The following is a 25,726-nucleotide window of genomic DNA, read 5'->3' as shown; positions in this document are numbered from 1 at the left end:
AAGCTTTTTTTAAAGAAATTAAGATACAATAAACAATAACGAATGTCAGTTTTGATATCCCAATTGACTTATATTCGAGGAAACCTATCCAACATATTTCTTATTCATTTAGTTTACTTTTTACACTTTTTTACACGGTATGGCGTGCAACGTATATCGCCCAATAAATACACTGAACTCCCCAGTTCAGTGTATTCATTATACGTAGGCTTCCATTCCAGTACTTTAATTACTTCTATTCGTATCAACCTTTATTCTTAAAAGTATTAATGGAAAAAATAGACAATATTTTTGAGTCAGACTATTAGATCAGACGTATGTCGTAATGTGTTGATTAAAAAATCTGTCCGCTTCTTAATCGATGTAATTGTAATATACTGAGGACTTCATACAATGTTCGCGAGTTAAAAACAAAACTATGTGGACTAGGAGATGGCATAAGCTGCCGGAGTCCCGTCGGCAGCACGCGGAGGAACCGAGCTATCTTGGCGGGACTTTATCCAGCTCTCTTGTAGGTTCCATTTCACCAAATGGACCTTTAGTTCTAATCCATCCATCGTCATTTGATCGTGCCTGCTGGTCCAGTTGTTCGAGATTTCCGCAAGAAGACCACAGAAATAGGAGAGCTTCGTTGAAGGGGATCTTTCTATAGGACGGCTGATAGTAAGTACGATTATTATAAACAATTTTTGGGGGTAAAAAACGGAATATTATAACAAAATCACGCAAACTCACCTGTCCGTAGTATGTATATTATCATTACAAAATTCACGCAAAATCCGTAATATATATATATTTTTTTAACAAAATCAGGCAAAATCATTTGTCTGTAGTAATTTTTTATAACAAAATCACGCAAAATCATTTGACTAGAATTTTTTTGCAACAAAATCACGCAAAATTATTTGACGGTACAATTTTTTTCTAAGAAAATCACGCAAAATTATTTGATTATTTTATAACAAAATAACGCAAAATAAGTTTTTCGTACTTAGTGCGTTTGGATACCGCGCTGTGTTCGATTACCAGGGGGGTCAAAATAAAAATAAATAAGATATTTTCACTCTCATATTTATCTAATAATACATATAACCCTGGACAAGTACAATAATCTCTGGACTTGCCTTTGTGCAATTTACAATCAAGATAACACTAACTTGATACAATGTAATGCTCTATGTACCATTGGGTACGGATAAAGGTTAGAAGTGTTCTTTTTCACAGTTTTTTTATTGTTGAATTCTTAAATTATTATAGAAGTTTGTTTTTAAAAAACCTGTATTGTTTTTTAAAGTATAAATTACATAAAAAACATAATTCTGGTGTTACTCCCAACATTCTCATTTTTTTGTCTTTTAATTCATACTTATCATACTATATGACCATCGTTTTCAATTAATGTTTTCACAGATTTAGACTTTTTTCTAAAGTCATTACAAATTACAGCCTATTTCTATATATAATTTCCACCAGAAATTGGCATTTTTAAAAAAAACTTATTCAATTTGTGATATGTTAACCGTGTAATGGCCATAAATTTTCTATAGAAATAACAAGATATTTCTCAAAAGTGCGGTTGTGGTCTTCGGCACCAAAACTGTTAAAGAGAAGATTTTTTAAAATCATGGTTGCCTGATGCATCAGCATCTTTTTGTGATCAATCTTTCATTTTTCCAAGATTTACGTAATAGTCTTTACAGAAGAGAATTGTAATCACTTTTTATTTTATTTTATTTGTGATTTCATAAAACTGTTAATTTTTTATTGTAATCCGATGCCACGCTTTTAAACATTAAAAAAATATTTGAGAACAATTAACATCGTGTTCGGTAGCATGGTGTAGCTCCCTTAACGAGAGAGGTGTACTTTCAGCATTTTTCTGTTAATTAACTGTTTTACTACACATATTTGCTTAAAATTGAAGAATACGGGATTATCCTTTATTTACTCTATACCTGGCAATGTAAATCCATGTAAAATATAGAAATAAACTTTTGGAATTTATGCAATTATTCTCATAAAATAATATCAACAATTTTGCGTGATCGATATGTGATTACTTTGCGTGATGTATTTTTTTTGTTATTTTAAATCAATTGAGTGCAAGAACTTAAATTAATAAACAGTTTACAATATTCGATATTAAAACAAAAAACAATAAAAATAAACACAGTGGGAAGCCTACCACTTACATACTTCATTGCAATTTCCCTATTTGAATATTGTGAAATTATTTTATTTATTGTTTCGGCATTAACTTTGTGGTAAGACGTGTTACAATGATTAAAGAAAACACTTGTTTTTTACCACTTGAGTAAAAAAGTGGTAAAAAACAAGTGTTTTCTTTAATCATTGTGAAATTAAATTAAAATAAGTTTAAACTGGCCGTATTATTCAAAAATGTATTATTTTCAAAATAATATAAATTGGCACACTTTACACCTGAATGAATAAATATAAAAATTAATTATGAAAATGTATCATATTTCTTAGAAAATCATAAAACCATCCATATAATTTTCTTCATTTTCGTTTTCACGAGAATATATGGTATTTTGCGTACTCAACCCAATTTTACCATTTGTTACTACATATAATTTTTCCCCTTTAATTAATATTGGCCATACTCATTAATTTAATGTTACTCTTAACTAATTTTTTAAAGCATTTTTTTGTTTTTTTTTTTTCAATTAATTCAGTCGGATAGACGGTCGTAAAGAGTCAGCATTATTCTCGCTTACGTAATTGCATTTATGTACATTTAAAATTGCTTAAGTATATGAAACTTTCTATATGATAAGAAGATCGTCAGACATAATTGATTAAAAATTATGTGCGCAAATATTTCTTTCAACGAAACAGCGGCAATGTTACGCATTTCATAATATCTCATATATGAAATATTTTGTCGTTAATTTCAAAGCCAGTACTATAATATGTCTATCACTCTATTACAATATTCCTAGTACATATAACTACTTTATACATCGCTCACTCCTTTCAACAACGTCAAATATATATAAAAAAAGATTTTTCAGGAGATCGTTTTTAAAGTTTAAGAATAAAATAAAATGTATTAAAAATTCATATCAAGCTACTTATTGAACTTTTTACTTTGCAACAGATCTTTTTAGGTAAAACCTGAAGGTTTTTTCTCCATTCGAAAAATATTTAGTATATTTAATAAAATAATTAAACAATACCGTTTCTTCAAAATGCAAAAACAACACTTTCTGCCCTGTAGCGGGTAAATATTAAGTTAAAAATATGCCGTTTTTGCTGGGATATAGTACATTTTCTGGGCATTCCGAAAACATGCACAACTGAAAATTGACGATTTTTGATATATGACAATGTTGAAAGGAGTGAGCGATATGTTGGGATGTAAGAATCCACCTATACTGCGTTTGCCTACAACGCTGGAGGGTCCCGGGTTCGATTCTTAGGAGGGATCTTCTTTTTTATGGCTTTTCACCCTTATAGAGTGTTAAAGCCAGTGTCAAATCACTTATTATTATCACTTTTTACATTTGAATTTAAAATATTAGTATTCCGGTTAATGGGGTTAGTTCCATTAGTAATATAAGTTCGATTAGTAAGTTATCATACGTTATAATACACCTTTAGAAATTTACACAATAATTTTAAGAAATTTACACATTTTAAATTAATTTAATAGGTTAGTCAATCAATAATTAGTAAAAAAAATCAATCATTATAAATATAAAAGTACCTTCTCAAATCTGATTCGTTAATCTTCTGGTTTTTGATCCTGTCACAACTTGGATCCTGTTTTCTAGCATAATACACTTAAAAAATAAATAAAATCACAATAATAGAAAGAATACAATACCACACCACTCTGACTATAAACTGGAACGATAATTATCACATAAAAAAACTGTTTTCAATTCGCATTTTTTACTTGATTGGTATTGTCACATGTTAACATATTACGGTAAACCTACCGATGAAAATAAAACATTCGATATAATTACGCAGTAAAACAAAAAATGAATGTTCATAGACACATACCTATTGTATGGGAAGTGAAACACGGACTTGGCAAATGGATGATGGAAGTAGACTGAATTCAGTCGAAATGCGATCTCTCAGATAAATGTGCTGCAAAACGACGTACGATTTATGTTCGAATGGTGAAATAAGGAAATAATGCAACGCGGAGATAAGCATTATGGATAAAATTAGAAAAGGTGTGTAGAGATGGTTTGGATATGTGGAACGAATGAGTAAAACAAATTTATGAGGTGAACGTAGTCGGCAGCAGAAGAAGAGCGATAACTTGACATACTCAAGTATATATTTCAAAAACTTAAATATTATTCAAAGTAATTCAAAATAAGAGTGGTGTGGGGCTCTATTCTCTCTGCCTAAGATAGCTGGTAAGTGAGATGTTGTTTTTTTATAATAAAAAAAATGCATAGGTTTTGAATAAACCACGAAAAATATTAAATCGTTTGCGCTACAAAAATAATACAGTGTTTACGAGTTTTATTTTATATTGCAGAAAGAAAAAACAACAGCACCAAAACAAATCAGAAGAACATTATTGTTTCAATTTTTCATTTGTTGATATGATCTACGTACCTTTAAAATTTTCACTCTACTTTTATTGCTTACTGCATTTATCTTACATTATTTAAAAGATATTTTATGCAATTCCAAGAGTTATATGTTTATTTATTGATTTATTTAGAGGAAGGCCGAGAAAAACTTGGCACGATCAGGTATGCCAAATACTTGAAAGCGGTCAGGTCAGGAGTCGAAACAATCGGCGGGTATGTGTGAGGAGATGCATGAACGTGGAAGAGGCGAAGAATGTTTACAAAGACAGAGTGGTGCGGCATTCTATTCTCTCTGCCTACCCCTGCGGGGAAGCGGCGTGATGGTTAGTTAGTTAGTTAGTTTTTAAGTTTATTTTTTCAAAGCAAATTAATGTCTTGTCTTAAGGAAGCATTGATAAAAAAAATGCTGTAAAAATTATTTAAATATTTTGTATTGTAATTTATAAATAAAATAAAATATGGCATTAAATCTATTTGATATTGTACAAATGAAGCTTGCAAAGGAACTCAGGATTATTTTTTAAAATTAAACACTTGAAAATACCACTTTAATGAGTTTTATTTATATATACGACTAGTTTCGAAAACTTACAGATGTATTTGTTGATTTGGCGTTTAATTTGTAAATTCTAACTTGTTCGTTGTGAGCGTGTGGACAGGAGGATGAGACTGCTGACCACATATTTTTCAACTGCCCCTTACTCCCTAACCTCGAGTTCATTCAGGACATTCGGTCTGAGGGTTTGTCCTTCCCGCTGAATGTCCAACACCTATTGTCAATCAACTCAAAAAATGTTAACGGTGCGATCATTAAACATATAAAAAAGTATGGCAAAAGCGTGTGACCCCAAAAAAAATCAATAAAAAAAAATATTGTTTAAGTATGTAAAATCACTAGTATGGCAGGTATCACCCAAAATTGGGTGCTTTGCCAATAAATTAAAAAAAAAAAAAAAAAAAAACTCCATTTTTATTTATGTATTAATTTTAAATCAAACGCAGATTTATTTATTTAGCATTATCACATTCGTTTGATAATGCCTTAACAAGGCGAAACAATTGTCACAATATTCATTTTTTATGTGTTTTTGTTAATAAAATACTACTTAGCAGACTAAAAAAATCTGTGTTAAATTAATACATAAACTTACAGATGTTTTCGAAACTAGTCGTATATATAAATAAAACTCATTAATGTGGTATATTCAAGTGTTTAATTTTTAAAAAAATAATCAACATGTCATTCCACAAAGTTAATGCGGAATCAATAAATAATAAAGGAACTCAGGGTTACATAACTGCTTTATAGGAAAGGGGATGAAACAAGAATTGTAGGTAGGAAAATAAGAGTAGAACCCAGGGTTGCATGATTGTATGAACCATGAAAACGTCAAGACTATTTTTATTTTTTTTGTCTGTATTCTGTCGTTTCAATAAACTTTTTACACAATCAGATTGACATCGAACTCTGATTGCTGTAACTAATATTCCGCTAACAGAAACGGCATTGATCTACAATTGAGAAAAAAATCAATTAAAAAGTAATCGCACATCGATCACACATGGCCATTAATATTAATTTGTCGACGAAAAATGTCCCCCAGAATGTGTTATGATTGATAGCTTTGACAGATGTCTGCACTAGTTTGGTGCCCACATAAATATTAGACCAATTGAATTGGCAGATTTATAGGCTGGACAATGGCCGCGAATCATTCTTCCGCATGGCGCCAGCAATGACTCGAATGAATTCAATTTCATATGTAGAGCGCGCAGATCATTGGACTCGTCTGTTGACATATATATTGGAGTATTAAGGCGATAGAAAAATTGGAACATGGGCCAATAATTTATCGATTAGGGTTCAAAATCTACATACATACTTCTTATTGATACACATAACAATAAATATGGGAGTCGAGTGATAATTGTCTCTTGTTTTGTTTTGTTTACTAGAGCTCTTGTTTAAATAACTGTCTTTTGTTTTGCTTGCTAGAGCCGTTGTCTAGCAATTTTCTCTTGTTTTGCTTGCTAGAGCAGTTGTTTAGTAATTGTCTCTTGTTTTCTTTTGTTTACTAAAGCTCTCGTTTAAATAACAGTCTCTTGTTTTGCTTGCTAGAGCCGTTGTCTAGTAACTTTCTCTTGTTTTTTTGTTTACTAAAACTCTTGTTTAAATAAAAGTCTCTTGTTTTGCTTGCTAGAGCCGTTGTTTAGTAATTATCCCTTGTTTTGTTTGCTAGAGCCGTTGGTGCAATGCGTTTACTGTTCGTGGCGTGCGCGGCCGCCGCCCTCGCGCTGGGGGCCGCGGCTGGCGCGGGGGCGGGAGGGGGCGCCGGGGGGCGCCGGAGGGCTCACAGGCAGGCGGAGGACCCCAACGCCAACTATGACGACTACGACCCCCCGGACTATACGTACGATGAGTACGACGTCGACAATAACAGGGGTAAGCGAAAGTTTATTTGACAAAAATACGAATTTAATTGAAACATGAAATCGTGTCACGTATATCTGAGGATAGATAAACGAAAAAGGTACTTGACTGGAGGCCTAGAAGACGACGGTTGGCGACCGTCTCCTTAAACTCCGCACGATCCTGCGCCAGCCTGATGAGGGTGGCTGCCTCCGGTATTCCAAACCACTGTCGAATATTTTTGAGCCATGATGTTTTTTACGCCTAAAATCCCGTTTGCCCTCTACCTTTCCCTCCACTAAAAGCTGTAGAACTTTTTCAAATTGTAATTTTAAAATATTTTGTTATTTTTCCTATAATTTAATAGCTTTTTAACCCTCAACAGTAGGTATTTTAGCTTCTGTACAACTTGTTATTTTGTTAGTTAGTTCATATATTTTTCATAAGGCAAAAAATGGAGCAAAGATAATTCAAAGGAATGGGTAAACGATTATGATTAATATTATAAAAATTGTATAATTAGTTCATATTTTTCTTTTTTGTGTATAATAGATAAAAATATATGTTTCAATAGATGAAAATCATTTTTAAAAAATATGTAAAAAATAACTTTTGATTTAAATTTTAAATATATAATTTTTTGTATTGTAATATTTTAGGTAGGTCCAGTACTCCACCACCATCCGCAGAAGTGTCACGAGGGTATGTTACGCCAACTCAACCGCCCGAGGAACGACCTTCTTCAGGTACATATGCTTTCTTTTTATTAAAAAAAATTAACTGAGTCTGTATATCGACTCTGGTATACTTTGCCAAAAGTACGACTACCTCCAGTAGTCTGACACCAGTCCGTAGTGTCATATCTGATGTATAATTCGGTAACTAATGATATTTTTTTCAGAGAGGCCAAGAAGACCCAATGTTCAACCGACTTCTCCGCCAGCTCCAGATTTTGGTAAGTCAATCAATCCCTGTGTATCACATTTCCTTCATATATAGTTTAGCTTTCAAAAGTGATGTGTAGACATTGCTATAGTTAAAACATCTTTTCGAACTTTTTTTTCTCAATCTTCTTAAAATGTATCGATATTCTCCTTTCTGTAAACACTATAGATCTTATAATTAAGTCTTCTTCTCCCTTCCTATAGATCCTCAGATCTGTCTTTTCCGTTATCCGTCTCTTGTGATGCGGACTGACATCTATTACGCCATCGCTTTGTAGGTCTTCCGGGTGGTCTTCTTCTGTCTGTGTTCTCTTCGAATTCGGGCCAGTCTATTTTCTTGCATTATATTCACATGGACATTCCAGAATCGTCTTTGCTGTCTTTCCCATCTGACTATATTGTCCGTACTTTACATTTTCCGAATTTCCGTATTCCTTATTCAGTCTCTTAACGTGTTTCCGGTTATGCACATCAATGTCCTCATTTCTGAAGTTCTTAGAAGAGATTTGGTTCTCGCTGTGTCTGCTCTGGTCTCTATCCCATATATGGCAATCCGTCTTACACACGTCTTGTATATTTTTACTTTACTCTCAATATTCAAATGCTTATTCTTCCATTCTTAAGTGATTCCACGAATTTACTTTTTCCTTCAAATTTTCATTAATATTTTGTTTATCAGCACCTTTCTCGTGCCATATGGGAGACTTGTGGTATCGCGAAGGACAAGTATGGGACGTAAATGAGTGCAACGAATGCAAGTGCAATAACGGAGTGGTCCAATGCAGGTTGAAGGACATTTGTGCCACATGTAAGTTTAATTTTTTTAATCGTTTCACGACTATATGCGTAAAACAAAGTCAATTAATCTGAGAAAAAACTGCATGCATTGGATCATACATTGTAGGAATGAATAGTTAATAAATAAATTACCGCTAAAGCCGTAAATCTAACGTACTCATCAATAAACATACTCATCAATTATCCAATCAATTGTCGATCATCGTCCAATCAATCATCCATGAAATGAAGTCCTTAGACTACCCATCGGACAATTGAAATGACGTCTTTGGACTACTCATCTAACAAATGGAATGATGTCTTCCTGGCGCAAAATTTCTTGAAAATTTCTTGAAAAAACACAAATTCTTAGGTGTTTACTCTTTTTTAATTTCATAGTTTATATGTTTTAATTTTTTTACTTAAATATATATATATATATATATATATATATATATATATATATATATATATATATATATATATATATATATATATATATATATATATATATATATATATATATATATATATATATATATATATATATATATATATATATATATACACACATTTAAATATGTGAATTTTCAAGAAATTTCGATCATACATGAACCATACTCATCGGAAAAATAAAATAACTTTTACCCCAGGAGGACATCATATAAGTAAAAAAGTGGTAAAACATATAAACTAAGGCATATTTTACAGTAATTTTTTTTTATAAAATTACTCGTATATGAAGAGTAAATTGTTTAGAACATGCATTAAAATGATTATACATATAATATATACACACCACTGTGCCAAGCACTCTCAGCAGACAAAATAACCAACAAATTTAATTTTCCTGCAGCCACCACCGAAAAGCCCAAGCCACGGCCCACGCCGAGGACCACCACGGCCGCGACCACCACAGAGGTGCCCATGCACGCCTCCCTGCCGGCGCGCGGCTCCGTGGGCGCGGGCACGCCTCGCGCCGGCCAGCGCGGCGAGCCGGGCCCCGACGGGGGCGCAGGACGCGCGGGGCCCGCCGGAGAGACGGGATCCCCCGGGGGCCCGGGCACCCCGGGCCCGCCCGGGCAGCCGGGACCCCTCCCTGACGTAAGAGTCTTCAGTACTTTGTGTTTTCTCTTCCTATGGGCGTTTGTGCACTACACGGAATTTTACTGTCCGGCAGTCCGTTTTTTTTTTTTAAATAAAAATGATTACGTCAGTTTAGCGTGATCGAGTTCACAATCCGGAGAAAGAAGGTCAAGTGCACAAGCCAATCATTCGTTTTTTCATGCTAACCGAACTCCCAGTAAAACGACAGTAAAATTCCGTGGAGTGCACAAGTGCTCTATGCATTTAAATTATTTGTACCTATTTAACCCTAGAATACTAAACTACAGTAAAAATTACGACGCAAATTGACAATTCCTGACTCACAGTACTTTCCTAATGCACCATTATTATTTTTTCATTATTACATAATCTCTTAAACCCAAAGAATGTTACTATTACTTCCAAAATTTTCTTTTAACCCTTATCCGCACCCAATGGTGCATAGGGCACTACATCGTATGAACGCTGTGTTATATTGATCGTGACTTATATAAAGGCAAGGTGATCACTTCAGGAATCAGTCCAGAATAATATTAAAAATGTGATCAATTTATGTTCTTGCGCAACGATCACCATTTTGCCCATTATTGAACATCCATTTTGCATTTATTTTTGGAACTTGTATATATGCTGGGGTCCTTTCACATGTTAATGAATAAATCGTTGTAATTATCGTAAAATTTGATTACAGTTATCAATTTACTACCAACAACTGGCTCTCGCTAACGCCGGAGGAGACAAAGGACCCGATGCGCCGATAGATCCGTTCAGTTACTTCCAAGCACAAGTCGGCCCAGTTGGAGCGAGAGGATCTGTTGGTAAGTAACAATTATACTACTGTACTCTAAATATAATATTGTATACTCATATTGGAAGTCCTAAAAAGAAAAAAAGTGGACATGGTTGGGACATGTTCTAAGAATCCCGCCTGAGAGCATTAATCCCACATGTCCCTTCTTCCGACCCCGAGGATTCCGGTATCCCGGAAGACCACTCTACTCATTAACCGACTATACTCAGCGGACTGACCTGGGAGAAAGCCAAGGAGATGGCTCGATAAAGGACCTGATGTGCCGGAGAAGACTTTTCATAACCATATGCTCCACCTAGGGGAGTGATATGAGAAAAGAAATGGAGAAAAAGATACTCTTAACATTGAATGCAAAACATTTAACATCTATGTTCACAAATAAAGAGAGAAAACTGACTATGACAATGTGAATTCATCCATATTACAAGGAAAATTGACAGTCCCGTTTCGTTCAGGATTCAAACCTAGGTCTCTGATGTTTGGTCAAATCCTCTTATCTACTATGCTAAACGGTCATCCACATAAAGAGAGGACATAATAAGGGAAGCCATCAGGCATTACAGGATGATTTTCGAGGATAAGAGCACTTCACTAGATGTCAGAAAACCGGGATTAACCTAATTAACCTTGGAATTTCTTGTTGATTAGGTTGTTGCTCTCTAAACCATATGTTTTTTCATGGAACAAGTCCACATTTTTCGTCTGTGGGTGAAAATTTATTAATAATGAAACTCTCCTTTTAGGACTTCCGGGTCCACCTGGCCCGCAGGGTTTCCAGGGAGGGCGCGGAGAGACTGGAGAACCTGGAATGAACGGGCCTCCCGGACCAGCTGGACCACGTGGTCTTCCTGGAGTAGCTGGAAAAGATGTAAAAATTATGCAATTTTTAATATTATCCAATATGATCAAATTAATTTATTAAAAAAATTATAATAATAAAAAAATAATCAAAACAACTGAAATTTTCGATGAAGTGAAACTAACTTAAAAGAGCGAATAAAAATTAATAGTTTTATAAACAAAGAATTTTAAAATTAAGATTTTATTTAATGTTGATACTATTTGAGGTCGAGTAATTTTCAGTCAAAAAACACGTTATGATTAAATGTTTTAGTAATTTCAATCCATCCAAATCATCATAATGCAGATCCGGGATTCTTCATTTTGGAAGAATGGTTGGTGTTAGAATTCAATATGGCAGATTATATTATATTGCAGTCACATGTTATGCTCATATACCTTAAAAATATATATTTAAACTTCGCTTATACCATTGAAGAATATTAAACATGTTTTTAATAAAAGCATTTATATAACCTCAGTTAAAAACAATATAAGCCCCTCTTCAATCATAGGAGGTAGTTTCTTTTTGGTGAACAATGATGAACAAATAAAAGCTTAATTAATTTAAGAAAATTGAGAGTTAATAAGTCCTTTTTATAGACAAATATGTGTTATTTTGATCTTCAACATAACTTACTTTATTAATGAAAAAACAAAATATTTGTATGCACAGCGGCGTTCCTAATGAAAAAATCACCTCACTCAAAAATAATCAGCCTGATAAACAGCCTCGCTCATGTATATATGGTATATCAATAAAAACATAAAATATATTTACAGGGTGACAATGGAGAAGATGGTGAAGCGGGTCAGGCCGGTTCTCAAGGACCCCCTGGACCCCGCGGCCTTCCTGGAACACCCGGTTTCCCTGGAGTCAAGGGTCACCGAGGTTTCCCCGGTCTAGACGGATCCAAAGGAGATCAAGGCTCTTCTGGTGAAAAGGGATCTCTAGGAGCTATTGGGCCCATGGGACCAACTGGACCTGCAGTAAGAAAATATTTTAATGTTGTTTGATTTTCATAATGTTGTTTAAAGTAAATTCTTACTTCTTTACTTCAGTCTTCTTCTTGTGTATTGTATTGAACAAAGGCATCCCGCTTGGACTACCACAAATGTCTGTTGGACGCGACTCTCTTTTAGTGCAGGCCCGCCACTTTTTAATGTCATCGGACCATCTTGTCTGGGGCCTACCCACGCTTCTGCGCTTTGTTTTAGGGCTCCAGTCCAGAAACTCTTCCGTCCATTTATCCTCAGATAAACGTGCCACATGACCTGCCTGATGTGTCGCAAACGTGCCATATCTGTTGCCTTGGTTTTCTCTTAACTTAATATATATAAAATATATTCTATAGATAGAGAACTTGTAACCACTGTCAAAAGACGAAAAGCCACATACCTTGGCCTCATATTTCATGGACAAAAATATGCTCTTCTACAGCTTTTAGTAGAGGGAAAGGTAGAGGGCAAACGGGGCTTGGGGCGCGAAAGAACATCACGGCTCAAAAATCTACGACAGTAGTTTGGAATACCGGAGGCACCAACCCTCATCAGGCTGGCCTGATAGGTGGAATTTAAGGATACGGTCGCTAACCTTCGATAGGAGTAGCATGAGAAGAAAAAGAAGAAAATATATTGTCATGAACATTACAAATCTATTAGGGAACAACGAAACTTAATTGTAAAATTATGATAGTAAATGGACATTATTTGTAAATTGATTCTGTGTTTAGGGACCATCTGGACCTAGAGGAGAGAGGGGGCGAGAAGGACCACCAGGAAATCCCGGTTTAAGGGGACAAGATGGACCCGCTGGACCACCTGGACAACCTGTAATTACATTTTTTAAAAACATTTATTTGTTAAATACATATGGTAAAAATACATACATAAATTCATTTAAAAATTTATAAACATAATTGATATGTTATTTTTTTTGGAGCGACCCACCCACCAAGCTACCTTGTGCCTTGCCGGTGGAGTTCTTTTTACATATTTTAAAAAATCTATTTTAGCATAATATACACACAAAAAATTAAATAAAAACTTTTATACAATTTTCAAAGTATTAACTCTTGATCATTTACCCATTCATTTTTTTGCATTTGATCCATATTTTAGTTTGACCTTACCTCCGTCGGCAACAAAGATAGATATAATGAAAATCAGTACCATCCCATTTTGCCAACATGATTATAATTTCTTATTTGCAGGGCTCTATTGGTAAACCGGGATCTCCCGGGTTCCCCGGCAGTCCTGGAAACAAGGGTGATATGGGAGGACCTGGACCAAAGGGATCTTCGGGACCTCAGGGTCCACGAGGAGAGGCGGGACGTCCAGGACAGGCGGGAGAGGCGGGACCTCAAGGAGTTGCGGGCAAGGATGGACAGACTGGGGAGAGAGGAGCCACGGGAGCTCCGGGAGCTACAGGACCACCAGGCTTCCCGGGAGCGAGGGGCCCACCGGGACAAGCGGGAGCAGCAGGCATACCAGGCGCTAAAGGCAATCCGGTAATACAATAATATTAATATACGGATAGACGGGGATTTTTTTCAAGTAACACGTTGGAACTGCGTTCGAACCGTTAGAACCTTTTTTTCAAGGATATAAATATAAATATATATTTTTAATTTTCAAATTCAATTACAATCTGTATTTATATAATTTGTCAAAATCATAAAATATTATATGATATTGTAATGAATATTTCAATTGTATTAGAATGTATTTTTTTGTTAAAAGCTTGACATGAAGTGAGTTCCGGGACCTTTTTTTATTAAAAAAAGCCCTGCATATAGATAAGAAAAGGCGATTCAGTTGGCAAGACCATGTACCCTGTATGACTTTTGAGAGTTTTAATCAAGCTTGCTTCTGTTACAAGGCATCAGGTTCGCATCGCCTAGGACGACCACTGCTGACAATACGTCAGCAGTTCTCGTCTGAGCTTCGGGATGCAAACCTGACTTAGGATAATGCGAGGGAGCTGGCGGCCGACTGAAAAGCATGGAGACAGTTTTTGGACTCCATTTGTTCCACATAAAGAGTTAAATAATATAAGATTTGATAAAAATATGTAACACAATTGACACTTCTGTGAATGATTTTTTTTGCGAAGGGTGCTCCTGGAGAACGAGGATACAAAGGTGATACAGGAAGCAAGGGAGAGACCGGGGCTGCTGGAGCCCGGGGACTCCCGGGTGTAGCTGGCTCCGAGGGCAAAAGAGGAAAGCGAGGCATGAGAGGGCCAACTGGACCCAGTGGACCCCAGGGAGAGCGAGGAACTCCGGGAGTGCGTGGTCTTCCAGGCCCAGACGGGGCGCTGGGGCCTAAGGGATCCAATGGAGAACGAGGAGCGGTGGGACCACAAGGAATAAAGGGCAACTCAGGGGAGGCAGGAAGGCCCGGACCCGCCGGTCTGCAGGGTCTGAGAGGCCCCGTGGGACGTCCCGGAGCACCAGGAAAAGCGGGCAGTCCGGGAGAGAGAGGAATCCAAGGAGCTGATGGAAAACCTGGTGAACAAGGGCCGCAGGGACTTCAAGGACTATCCGGACCTATGGGTCTTCAAGGAGATAAGGGAATCCCCGTAAGTGAAGTATATTTATTAATTTATTTTTAAAATAAAATGACTCGTAAAATAATAACTTATTTGGTAAAAATCTTTGTCAATAGCAAAAAAATTGAATGATTTTACACGAATTAATTTTTAATCCAGGGGGAAGCTGGTAAAGACGGCGAACAAGGTCCAGCAGGAGCTCAGGGTCCCAGAGGTGATGCCGGGAAGGACGGAGGTCCTGGAGTACAAGGTCCTCAGGGTCCAGTAGGCCAGGATGGTGAAAGAGGGCCTCCCGGGCCTTCGGGACCTACGGGATTCCAAGGCCTACCCGGAGCGCCAGGCTTGCCAGGATCCGCTGGAAAGGACGGAGAAACGGGTCCTCAAGGCCCCATTGGACAGCCGGGACAGGCGGGTGCGCGAGGAGAGAGAGGTTATCCCGGAGAAAGGGGCCCAGTGGGTCAACCAGGGCTACAAGGGGCCAAGGGGGATACAGGAGCACAGGGCTCTGATGGAGCACCGGTGAGTCAAAACTTCTTCTTATTCTTCTTTAGTTAGGATTGTGTCCTGTTATTCTCGTAGTCCGCTTCTGGGAGGTAGAAGACCAGCTGTCTCTCCATCCTTTAGGTGGTCTTCCAGGGGGTCTGCTGTCTGCTGCTATCCTCACCACTCGAACCGAACTTGCTTTTCCCATACAATTTCTCCAGAAACGTCTTCTCACTCTTTAGTTATTAAGTTCCGTATATAACAAAGTGCTTGAATCACTAGAACTTCACTAGAGACATCTATTGCTAATGAAAAAAAATCTTCTTCATCTTTGTTGAGTTATCAAAAAAAATCCTATAATTGGAGATAATCAAGATTTGTGCACAAGTATTTGGACACACTCAAAATGTTGTAATTATATGTAATTATAAATATATTAATTATCTTATCGATTTATCTATTTCTTTTGGTTTAATTATGGTGTTATGATTAGGGAGTGGCTGGAGCCAGAGGCGATAAGGGACACCAAGGAGCAACGGGAATGATTGGTCTACCAGGATTAAGGGGTCCTACAGGAATGGCAGGAGAAAAGGGAGAGAGAGGATCTATGGGACCTATTGGACCCGAAGGTCCTACAGGTATGAAAAATTCTACATACTTATACAAATAATGCTTTTTCGATTGTTCATACACATTTCACAGCAACGTATATATCACTCACTCCTTTCAAGAACGTCACAAATCAAAAATCGAAAATTTTCAGTTATGCATGTTTTCGAAATGCTAAGAAAATATACTATATCCCAGCAAAAGCGGCATATTTTTAACTTAATATTTACCCGCTACAGGGCAGAAAGTGTTGTTTTTGCATTTTGAAGAAAAGATATTGTTTAATTATTTTTTTAAATATACTTATTTTTTTCATATGGAGAAATAACCTTCAGGTTTTACCTAAAAAGATCTGTTGCACAGTAAAAAGTCCAGTAAGCGGCTTGATATTTATTTTTAATACATTGTATTATATTATTAAACTTTAAAAACGATAAATAAAAAATCAAGTTTTTTTATTTATCTTCTTGAAAGGAATGAGCGATATATGGTACCAAACGTTTTGACCATTACCACTAGTCGAAGAAGATATTGCTTTTTAGCAATAAGCCCGCCTATGTACAATATTTATTTCTTTTCTGAACATAAAGTTTAAAAAAATAAATTTCATAGTTTGTCGATCATCATGAGTTCTCGACGACTTATTTTTTTTCTTCATTCATTTTTATCAATTTCTTAAGACGGGATATTGGAAAGCCCGCAACTTGTGTTGGGGACTGACCGGAGTCATTTCGTCGTAACGTAACACGTTACGATGCGAGCATTCGTATAGTCAGTACAGCGAGCCGAGCTCGTTCCGAGCACTCCATCCGGTGTTCGGATGCTCGCCGCGAATGTTACGTACGTTACGACAAAATGCTCCGGTCAGTCTCCACCTTGAAGTTACATTAAACCCAGTTTACATTAATTTAACATAATTGATTTTTTTCTTTAAACACCGTTTTCGTATTGAAAAAAATACTTTTTCTTCTAAATAAATATACGGTTTTGAAAACAAAAAACTTATTTAATTGTAATGAGTTACAAAAAACTTAATTTTTTTATCAATATCTTCTTCTTCGTCTTAGTCCTCATTACTGAGGGTTGTAATCCTTGTCGAAGCAATGAAGCAATATATATTTTAAAAATAAATCAAATCCCAATACATTTAAAAATTAAAAATAAATGTGCGCGGAGCCAATTATAAATTATTAAACATTTCAATCAAATTTCCAGGCCAGCAAGGAGAAAGGGGTCCTCAGGGAGCAGTGGGCCCCGCGGGTCCCCCTGGCGAGCCGGCGGAGCGCGGCGAGGCGGGCGCCCCCGGCCAGCCGGGAGAGACGGGAGCCTCTGGGGCGCCAGGAGAGCGGGGCCCCGCGGGACTGCCGGGAGCGCCGGGCTTCCCGGGCCCCCACGGGCTGGTGGGCGTGCCGGGCGGCAAGGGAGAGAGGGGGTCTGCGGGAGCCAAGGGAGACCAGGGCAGCCCTGGATTGGCAGGTAACGTGCAAACAATTTACTATGATTTTTTGACATCTCAACATGGATGAAGAAGAATATGGAAGTCTGGGCATTTACGGGGCTTACGACAGTCATAGGCTGGTTTAAGTGATCACTTTACACACGTGTAACATTCACCAAATCTACCCATGATTGACAACCACACTACTCAAATTCTTGGAAGCTCTATATATGTAAACCAATTTTGAAACATTAAATTGAATCACTAGAACTCCACTAGAGACATCTATTGGTGAGATGAAAAGAAGCTTTTTATTGAGCAGAAACTCTTTTTTTACATTATTCGCAATCATCGTTTACGTGCAGTTTTAAGTCATTACAATTTTTACAAAAGAATTAACTTAAAATATTTTTTTTTCATACCCCCAATTTATACGTTCCCTTTATTTAGGTTTTTGTATGCAAAAAATATAATTTTCTAATGGAATTTACGTGTTATGCAATATTGTTTACGAGACGAAGAAGATCAAAATAATGCATATTAGCTTGTGCAACAGGTATCCAACCTTGTAGTAAACTTTAAACATTAAAAACCGTAAGGACTCCATTGAAGTTGTAAGTTAATGTGCGATGTTTTATTAAAGGTCAGCCTGGTGAACCCGGACTCAGGGGGCTTATGGGGCTCACGGGGGCCAAGGGAACCAGAGGAGAACAGGGGGCCAGGGGAGAAGTGGGCCACAGCGGATTCCCAGGCAAACCGGGAGAGGCTGGACAACCGGCAAGTTACAAATATATATATATATTTAACAAAGATTTACAAAAATAAATCTATTTATTAATTGCGTTAAATGCATGTTATAAAATGGCTTCATATAACAATTATGAGAAGCGTGGAAGTCCTAGTGAAATTTATGTATTTTTATTGGTACAGTATCTGGTTGTCAATTACAATGTATTGATGATGCATTTTTATTTTTTATTTTACTAGCGGCCGTTTCCAATTTGTACAAAATATATTACAAAGTTTAAATATATGTACAGTATAATGTATATAGCATTATAATTTTATGATTAAACATAGTCAGGGTAATAATAAACACATTTAATAAACCGAATATAAAGTTAAAATAGTGAATCATTACAAAAGTATAACACAAATTAAATTTTTAGGTTTTACATACATATTGTAGTACGGTGTACCTACACATAGTCACATTTTGTATGTTGTGTACTTTATCATAAAATAAAATAAAATAAAATAAGAAATAAAAGAATAAATTAAGTAATGATTATTTTTTTAATAATTAGCATATATAGCATATATTATGTAACTTTAACCTTTGTCAAGAATACATGATATTCATTCGTCTTATCCGATAGATAGTAAAGGAGAATTAGTAGGTATGTACATTATTTTGAAAGAAATATGTGCATAACTTTGTGTTTCTAACTTCTTAGTTTAAAAAAAAAAAAAACTTGTATCGAAACTGGGATGTTAATAGTTTTGTGTGTTTTCTTAAATCTACATTTACAGTAGTAAATAATTAAATCTGTTAATATCAGGGTCAACCGGGCAGCATGGGTCCACCAGGTCCATCTGGACCTCCAGGAACCAAGGGAAACACAGGAGAGCCAGGACGCATGGGCGCCCAGGGCCCGCAGGGGCTGGCGGGACCCCCGGGCACGGACGGACCTAAGGGAGACGCGGGCAACGACGGGCCTTCAGGACCCGCTGGACCAACGGGACCTCAAGGACAGGCTGGAGAGAGGGGACTGCCAGGATTACCGGGAACTCCGGGAGTAGCGGGAGTCAGAGGAATCAGAGGAGCGCCGGTGAGTTATCATTTTTTAGTAAAATTTATTATTATATCGCTTTGTTATGGTATTTTATTAAAATTGTATTCAAACTGTATTAAACTACTGCTCAACACAGTCTTTACCTTAAGAGTCTCAATGCAGATAAATTATATATGTATACATGAATGTGTAGGAAATAAATAAAATTATCAAACATATGACTGAAATATATATATTGACATTAGTTTGAAAATGCCATAACAAGGCGAAACAATTGACGCGAATTTTACTTTTATGCGTTTTTAATAATAAATTGCAATTTAGTAGACTTTAAAAATCAGTGTTCGATTTTAATATTTAGTATATAAATTAAAATGGAGTCCTACAAATTAAACGCCAAATCTATAAATACACTATGTTCCCTAACACTTATATACTTAACTATCCATAACTATAACTATCATTTTTTGTGTAGGGAGACCAAGGCCAAGCTGGAAAGCCAGGGTCATCAGGACCCCAAGGTGTGAGCGGACCACCGGGTCCCCCTGGCAACCAAGGGTCCCCAGGCGACCACGGACCAGAGGGACAGGCAGGCAAACCCGGACAGCCCGGGATATCTGGACGACCGGGAGACAAGGGACCCACCGGAGCGCCCGGCCAACAGGGCCCAGGGGGACCTCCGGGACCACCTGTGAGTATTCCCTCATTTTCAACTATAATGATTAGATATCGCTCACTCCTTTCAAGAACGTCATATATTAAAAATAAAACTTGATTTTTCAAGAGAACATTTTTAAAATTTAAAAATATAATACATTGTATTAAAAACAAATATCAAGCCACTTATTGAACTTTTTACTGTGTTAGAGATCTTTTTAGGTAAAACCTGAAGGTTTTTTCTCCATTCGAAAAATATTTAGGATATTTAAAAAAAATTAAACAATACCTTTTCTTCAAAATGCAAAAACAACACTTTCTGCCCTGTACCGGGTAAATATTATGCTATAAATATGGCTCTTTTTCTGAGATATAGTACATTTTCTGGGCATTCCGAAAACATGCACGATTTTTGATTTATGACGTTCTTGAAAGGAGTGAGCGATATGTCAGTCTGAAAGAATATAGAAGATATGAAAATGGCATTAAAATAAAACATTTTTAAAAAAATCGTGCAGAAAAATATTACATTGTGCAAATTATAATGATGGGAAAAATAGAAGGATGCTGAGGACCTGGCAGAAAGCAAACGTCTTGGCTTCGCAACATTCATGACTGGTTCGGGATGAGAGAAGTGAAAGAGTTGTTACGGACAGCGCAGGACCGCGAAGCCTTTGTCATAGTGATCGCCAGCGTTAGGGGGACAATAAGGCACACGAAGAAGAAGAAGATAAAAATATCGGATAAAAAGTCTTAAACTACCACCAAATTTCTTTTACATGAGTGGTGTACGGTAGACAAACTATATTTCTTATTTATTTATTGTAACTGCAGACAGTTGGTAGAATTCTATATTGAATTTTTGGGTAATATATCCAAAATAAAATAAGGTTTGTTGGATTGAATTCTACATTTATTTATGTATATGTTATTAATACGTGACGCGTTTCGTCTTCTTAGGACATTATCAAACACTGACTAAAATATTTACAAAATGTCCTTACATACTAACAAGTTTATTTCGTTCAGGGTATGCAAGGCCCAGCCGGGCCAGCTGGAGCCACGGGAGAGCGCGGACCCCGAGGAGAGACGGGCCCCCAGGGGGTGGACGGCCAGGTGGGCGCGCGGGGCAAGCCAGGCGAGGCGGGGCCGGCGGGGGCGCGCGGCGAGCGCGGCGAGACGGGCCCGCAGGGCGCCAAGGGGCACAGGGGACTCATCGGCCTGCAGGGCCTGCCCGGCCTGCCGGGGACAGCGGGCGAGAAGGGCATCCAGGGACCGGCGGGACTTCAAGGAAAGGACGGGGACAATGGACCAAGAGGCAAGAATGACATTTTTGTTTTTGCATATCGTAGTCGTACAGGAGAAAGTGGCCAACTAACAAAACGTAAAATTTTCAGGAGGGCCATTTAAGTCACTTTTGCTTGGCAAGAAAATAAACATCAATGCAGTTAGTCATTTTTAAAAAGTCAATATGTTATACTTCCAAGTTTAAAATCGCTTTGGGATTTTTTCAGGGCAATGTTAAGCTATTAAGATATCAAATAGTCAATAATCACGTTTTTGTAAAAAATGCACTTGGTCACTTTCTCCTGTATGACTACGATATGTGTATTTTTTCAATCATTTACTCATCACTGAGTTTTCTTGGAACATACCAGGACATCGATGTCAAATGGAAGTCAATACTTATTTATTATTTATTTGATCAAAAGATGAACAGCACTTTTCTTACAGTGTATACTTGCAAAAAAAGCTATAGTTTTGTCAAAGGTATACGAGAGCTTATTTTTCTTGCGAGTACTATATTTTCCAGTAATTAATGTATCTTTTCCAGGTTTCACTGGCCGAGAGGGTGCTCCTGGCCCCATGGGTCTCTCAGGCCCACCTGGACCCAGAGGGCCGTCTGGATCTGATGGAAGGCCGGGACCACCCGGGTCTTCAGGACCCCCAGGGCCTCCGGGACCCGCGTCTGACAATGTTGGTTATGATGCTGCTATGTTGGCTGCTATTATTGGATCAGGTTAGTGAAAAATATGTTTTCAAGCAACATTAAAAAAAAACCCTAAAACACAACATGTTGGCGCAGTGTAAATATTGAGAGATTTTAAGTATAAATCGCAACTTAATTTTCTTTAAACCCAGGTAAAATTTGACGTAATTATTATTTTTTTCTTATTACAACACAATTTAAATGCTTGAATAGAAAAAAATAAGCTTTTCTCGAAATAAATATATGGTTTTAAAAATAAATAAATTATTAAAATATAATAATAATAATAATAAAAACCTTATCCGCACCCCAATGGTGCATAGGGCACTGCGTTATATAAACGCAGTGTTATCTTGATCGTTTACACATGAAGGAAAGGTGATCAGCCCTCCGCTTCAGGTACCAGTCCAGGGTAATATTCAATAAATATGACAGTGAAAAAATCACTTATATTTATTTTACCCCCCTTGGGAATCGAACCCGGGACCTCCAGAACGGTAGCCGAGCGTGCTGACCATTACACTACGGAGGCGGACAAATTATTATTATTAAATTATTAAATTAAAATATAAGGAGTTAAAAAAATATAAATACGTATATTTTTTTCAATGCATATTTTAAAAAATAAAAATTATTCAATATATGTTTATTCTAAAAAAATCGGGCGTGAACTGACGTCAGGCTGTCAGCGCTGCCAGACGCTGAATGAATTCTATTATTGCGAGTCAGGCCTTAACTACTACTACTATTACTACTACCATCACGCCCTCTCTCCGCAGGGGTATGCAGGAAGGATGGAACGCGAAGTACATAAAACAGAGTAATTTAATAATTGATTATTTATCTTTAATTTTAGGCCAAGCGAACAACCAGAAGGGACCTGATGATCAGGGAGACGATCCATCCAAGAGTCTACCTCGATTGTTTGGCAAGGATATCACTGACGAGGAACGCAAGGAAGTTGTGATGAAGGCTTATGAGCAACTCAAGGCATCCTTCGAGAGGTTCAAGAAACCGGACGGACAGAAATCTTCACCAGCAAGGACCTGCAGAGACCTGAATGTTGCTCATCCTGACTTGCCAAGCGGTAAGATCAAATTTCAATCAAATCTTATATTGCATAACCTCTAATGCAATAGAATACTGTTTAATACTGTAATGATAATAGAACATAATTGTAAACTTCAATGACAATAAAATACTGTTATAAACTCCAATGACAATAGAATACTATAATATTATAAACTCCAATGGCAATGGAATACTATTATAAACTCCAATGGTAATAGAATACTGTTTTAAACTCCAATGACAATAGAATACTGTTATAAACTCCAATGACAATAGAATGCCATTATAAACTCCTAAGACAATAGAATAGTATAATATTATAAACTCCAATGACAATAGAATACTGTTATAAACTCCAATGGCAATAGAATACTATTATAAACTCCAATGGCAATAGAATACTGTTATAAACCCACTCTACCACAATTTGATACTAATTTCTAATAATAAGCCGCTTAGGCTCACAGAAATAAAGTATGAAATTGAAGTTTTTTTGTAAATCATAAAAACACAAATATTTCTCTCTTTTTTACATTAAATAAATTTTAAATTAACTCTAATGACAAAAGAATATTGTTATGAACTCCAATGACAATAGAATACTGCTATAAACTCCAATGACAATAGAATACTGATTTAAACTCTAATACTGTTGTGATGTAAGAAAATACTGTTTTGACAGAGTATGTTAATTGTGTTAAAGATGTACCAATATAAACAGATTTGGATACCAATTCCAAATTTTAGACCGCAACATTGAAATTGTATTTTTTTTTTAATTTGCCACTACTATCAATAATCCACAAACATTACGGTGATGATATCTTATAGTAATAATTGAATAATTTAATTGCAGGTAAATATTGGGTGGATCCTAATGCTGGTGATATAAGAGATGCCATATTGGTGCACTGCGAAATGTCTACTCGGTCCACTTGCGTTCTACCAATGCCCTCTGAAACTCAGGAAATATCCCACAACAACAAAGATGAAGATGAGGATATTTGGCTCAGTGAAATGTCTAGCGGAATGAAGGTATACACACTGACAACTTTCTTTGTAAAATTATAACATATTCACATATTATAAAACCAACGTATGCAATCAGAGAAATAATGAAAAAGGTACCAACACTGATTCTTGAGGAATCAACAATTTATTTTCCTATTATACCTATTATAGCTATTTATTTTCTTTCTCTGATATATAAAATTTTATTGTTCATTAAAGATGACGTGTTTTGCTTCAAATGTTCATAAAAGATTACATGTTTATTGGGAAATTCCGCAGCATGCAAAAATGTTCAGTAAAATGTTTTTTTTTAAACTATCACAATCCTTTATAGCATACATGTAAAGTGACCAGCCCTGCGCTTCTTATGCCAGTCCATGGTGATTTTTAATAAATAAGATGGTGAAAATCACTTATTTTTATTTTGACACCCCTGAGAATCGAACTCGGGACCTCCAGCATGGTAGTCAAACATGCTTCTCATTTCACTACGAAGGCGGAAAAAATGCATTTTATCACTGTAAAAACTAAATATTTTTTGTAAAATGCTGAACTTTTATTCCAATTTTACAATTATTGCCTTAATTTTCAGCTGACGTACAAAGCAGACAGCAACCAGATAAGCTTCTTGCAATTGCTATCCACTCACGCTACACAGAACATCACATATCACTGCAAGAACTCTGTAGCTTATTATGACAAGGAGTTGGGAACATTCAAGAGAGGACTGAAACTCCTGTCTTGGAATGATGCTGAACTAACTGCAAGGGGAAGCCACCGATTCAGATACACCGCTGATTTCGATGAGTGCCAGGTAATGAATGACACTGAACTAATTCAATAAAATAATTGTTTTAATATTATTTGTGATGTTATTTAGTTTTTTAAAAATTCTAAAAAAAAAAATTTCTTCCAAATAATTCTGTAATCTCATCTCAAAACATACTTTGAGTAAAAATATGTATTAATATGAGACTAAAGTATATTTTTCCTTCTAGTTCAAGAAGCCAGAATGGGCTAAAACAGTGATTGTGTACGACACAGACCTCTCCAAGAGATTGCCAGTTGTGGATGTAGCGGTACAAGATATCGGCAAGCCGGATCAAGTCTTCAAGTTGGAAATCGGAGCAGTCTGCTTTAAATAGTCTTCCTATAAATTTGGCCAAATATAAACAATTATCCTACTAATGTAACATAATAATTTAAATGTCACTAGGGTAACTTATTACAATATAATGTTTCCTATTATTCAGTAATCTTGTACTCTTAGGTATGTAATATTTACAAAAACAAGGGTCTCTCATGATAGGGTAGGTAAGTTGTGATTGCATTTATATTTGATAATTAAGTTTAAGTTTAATGTATAAAATACAATGCTGCCAAAATACTTAGTTGTAAGATTGCAAATATAAAAATTTATATGCTGATGAATTGTTTTCTTTTTAACTGTATTATGTATCTACATTGCGCCTTTACACCCACTTATATAAAAATGTCTATAATAAGAGTACCTAAGGTAATAAATAAAACCAAAATATTTGAGGAATCTTTAAAATTAATATAGTATATCTACTAAATCCAAGTTGAGAAAAATCTTTGTGATTTAAGAAAAAAATACTCCGAAATTTGAACCAGAGTCCTTT

At 36.2% G+C, this 25,726-nt stretch overlaps 1 protein-coding gene across 1 annotated transcript; it reads left to right on the top strand.

Annotated features, from left to right (window-relative positions):
* Positions 1–470: 470 nt before the first annotated feature.
* LOC148310959 (uncharacterized) lies at positions 471–25,510 on the top strand. The gene is made up of 24 exons (XM_088257376.1): positions 471–663; positions 6,827–7,029; positions 7,656–7,742; positions 7,898–7,951; positions 8,620–8,748; positions 9,574–9,821; positions 10,516–10,642; positions 11,379–11,503; positions 12,259–12,465; positions 13,209–13,307; positions 13,689–13,985; positions 14,591–15,058; positions 15,188–15,547; positions 16,005–16,149; positions 17,336–17,596; positions 18,202–18,335; positions 19,121–19,390; positions 19,830–20,045; positions 21,041–21,329; positions 21,846–22,031; positions 22,858–23,088; positions 23,929–24,107; positions 24,676–24,897; positions 25,082–25,510. The coding sequence occupies exons 2-24, from the start codon at positions 6,840–6,842 to the stop codon at positions 25,226–25,228; spliced, it is 4,671 nt and encodes a 1,556-aa protein (XP_088113502.1). The 5' UTR covers positions 471–663; positions 6,827–6,839; the 3' UTR covers positions 25,229–25,510.
* The last annotated feature ends 216 nt before the right edge of the window (positions 25,511–25,726 follow it).

The sequence above is a fragment of the Brachycentrus maculatus genome, unplaced genomic scaffold (assembly GCF_059751285.1).
Source record: "Brachycentrus maculatus isolate JH-2025_06_01 unplaced genomic scaffold, ASM5975128v1 h1tg000081l, whole genome shotgun sequence".
In the NCBI taxonomy this organism is placed as follows: domain Eukaryota; kingdom Metazoa; phylum Arthropoda; class Insecta; order Trichoptera; family Brachycentridae; genus Brachycentrus; species Brachycentrus maculatus.
This window is presented reverse-complemented; position numbering and strand designations above follow the sequence as displayed.

Coding starts and splice junctions, on each gene's coding strand:
- LOC148310959 (XM_088257376.1), top strand. CDS start 6,840: ATGCGTTTACTGTTCGTGGCGTGCGCGGCCGCCGCCCTCGCGCTGGGG. Junction 7,030..7,655: donor CGACGTCGACAATAACAGGG/GTAAGCGAAAGT, acceptor GTAATATTTTAG/GTAGGTCCAGTACTCCACCA. Junction 9,822..10,515: donor AGCCGGGACCCCTCCCTGAC/GTAAGAGTCTTC, acceptor ATTTGATTACAG/TTATCAATTTACTACCAACA.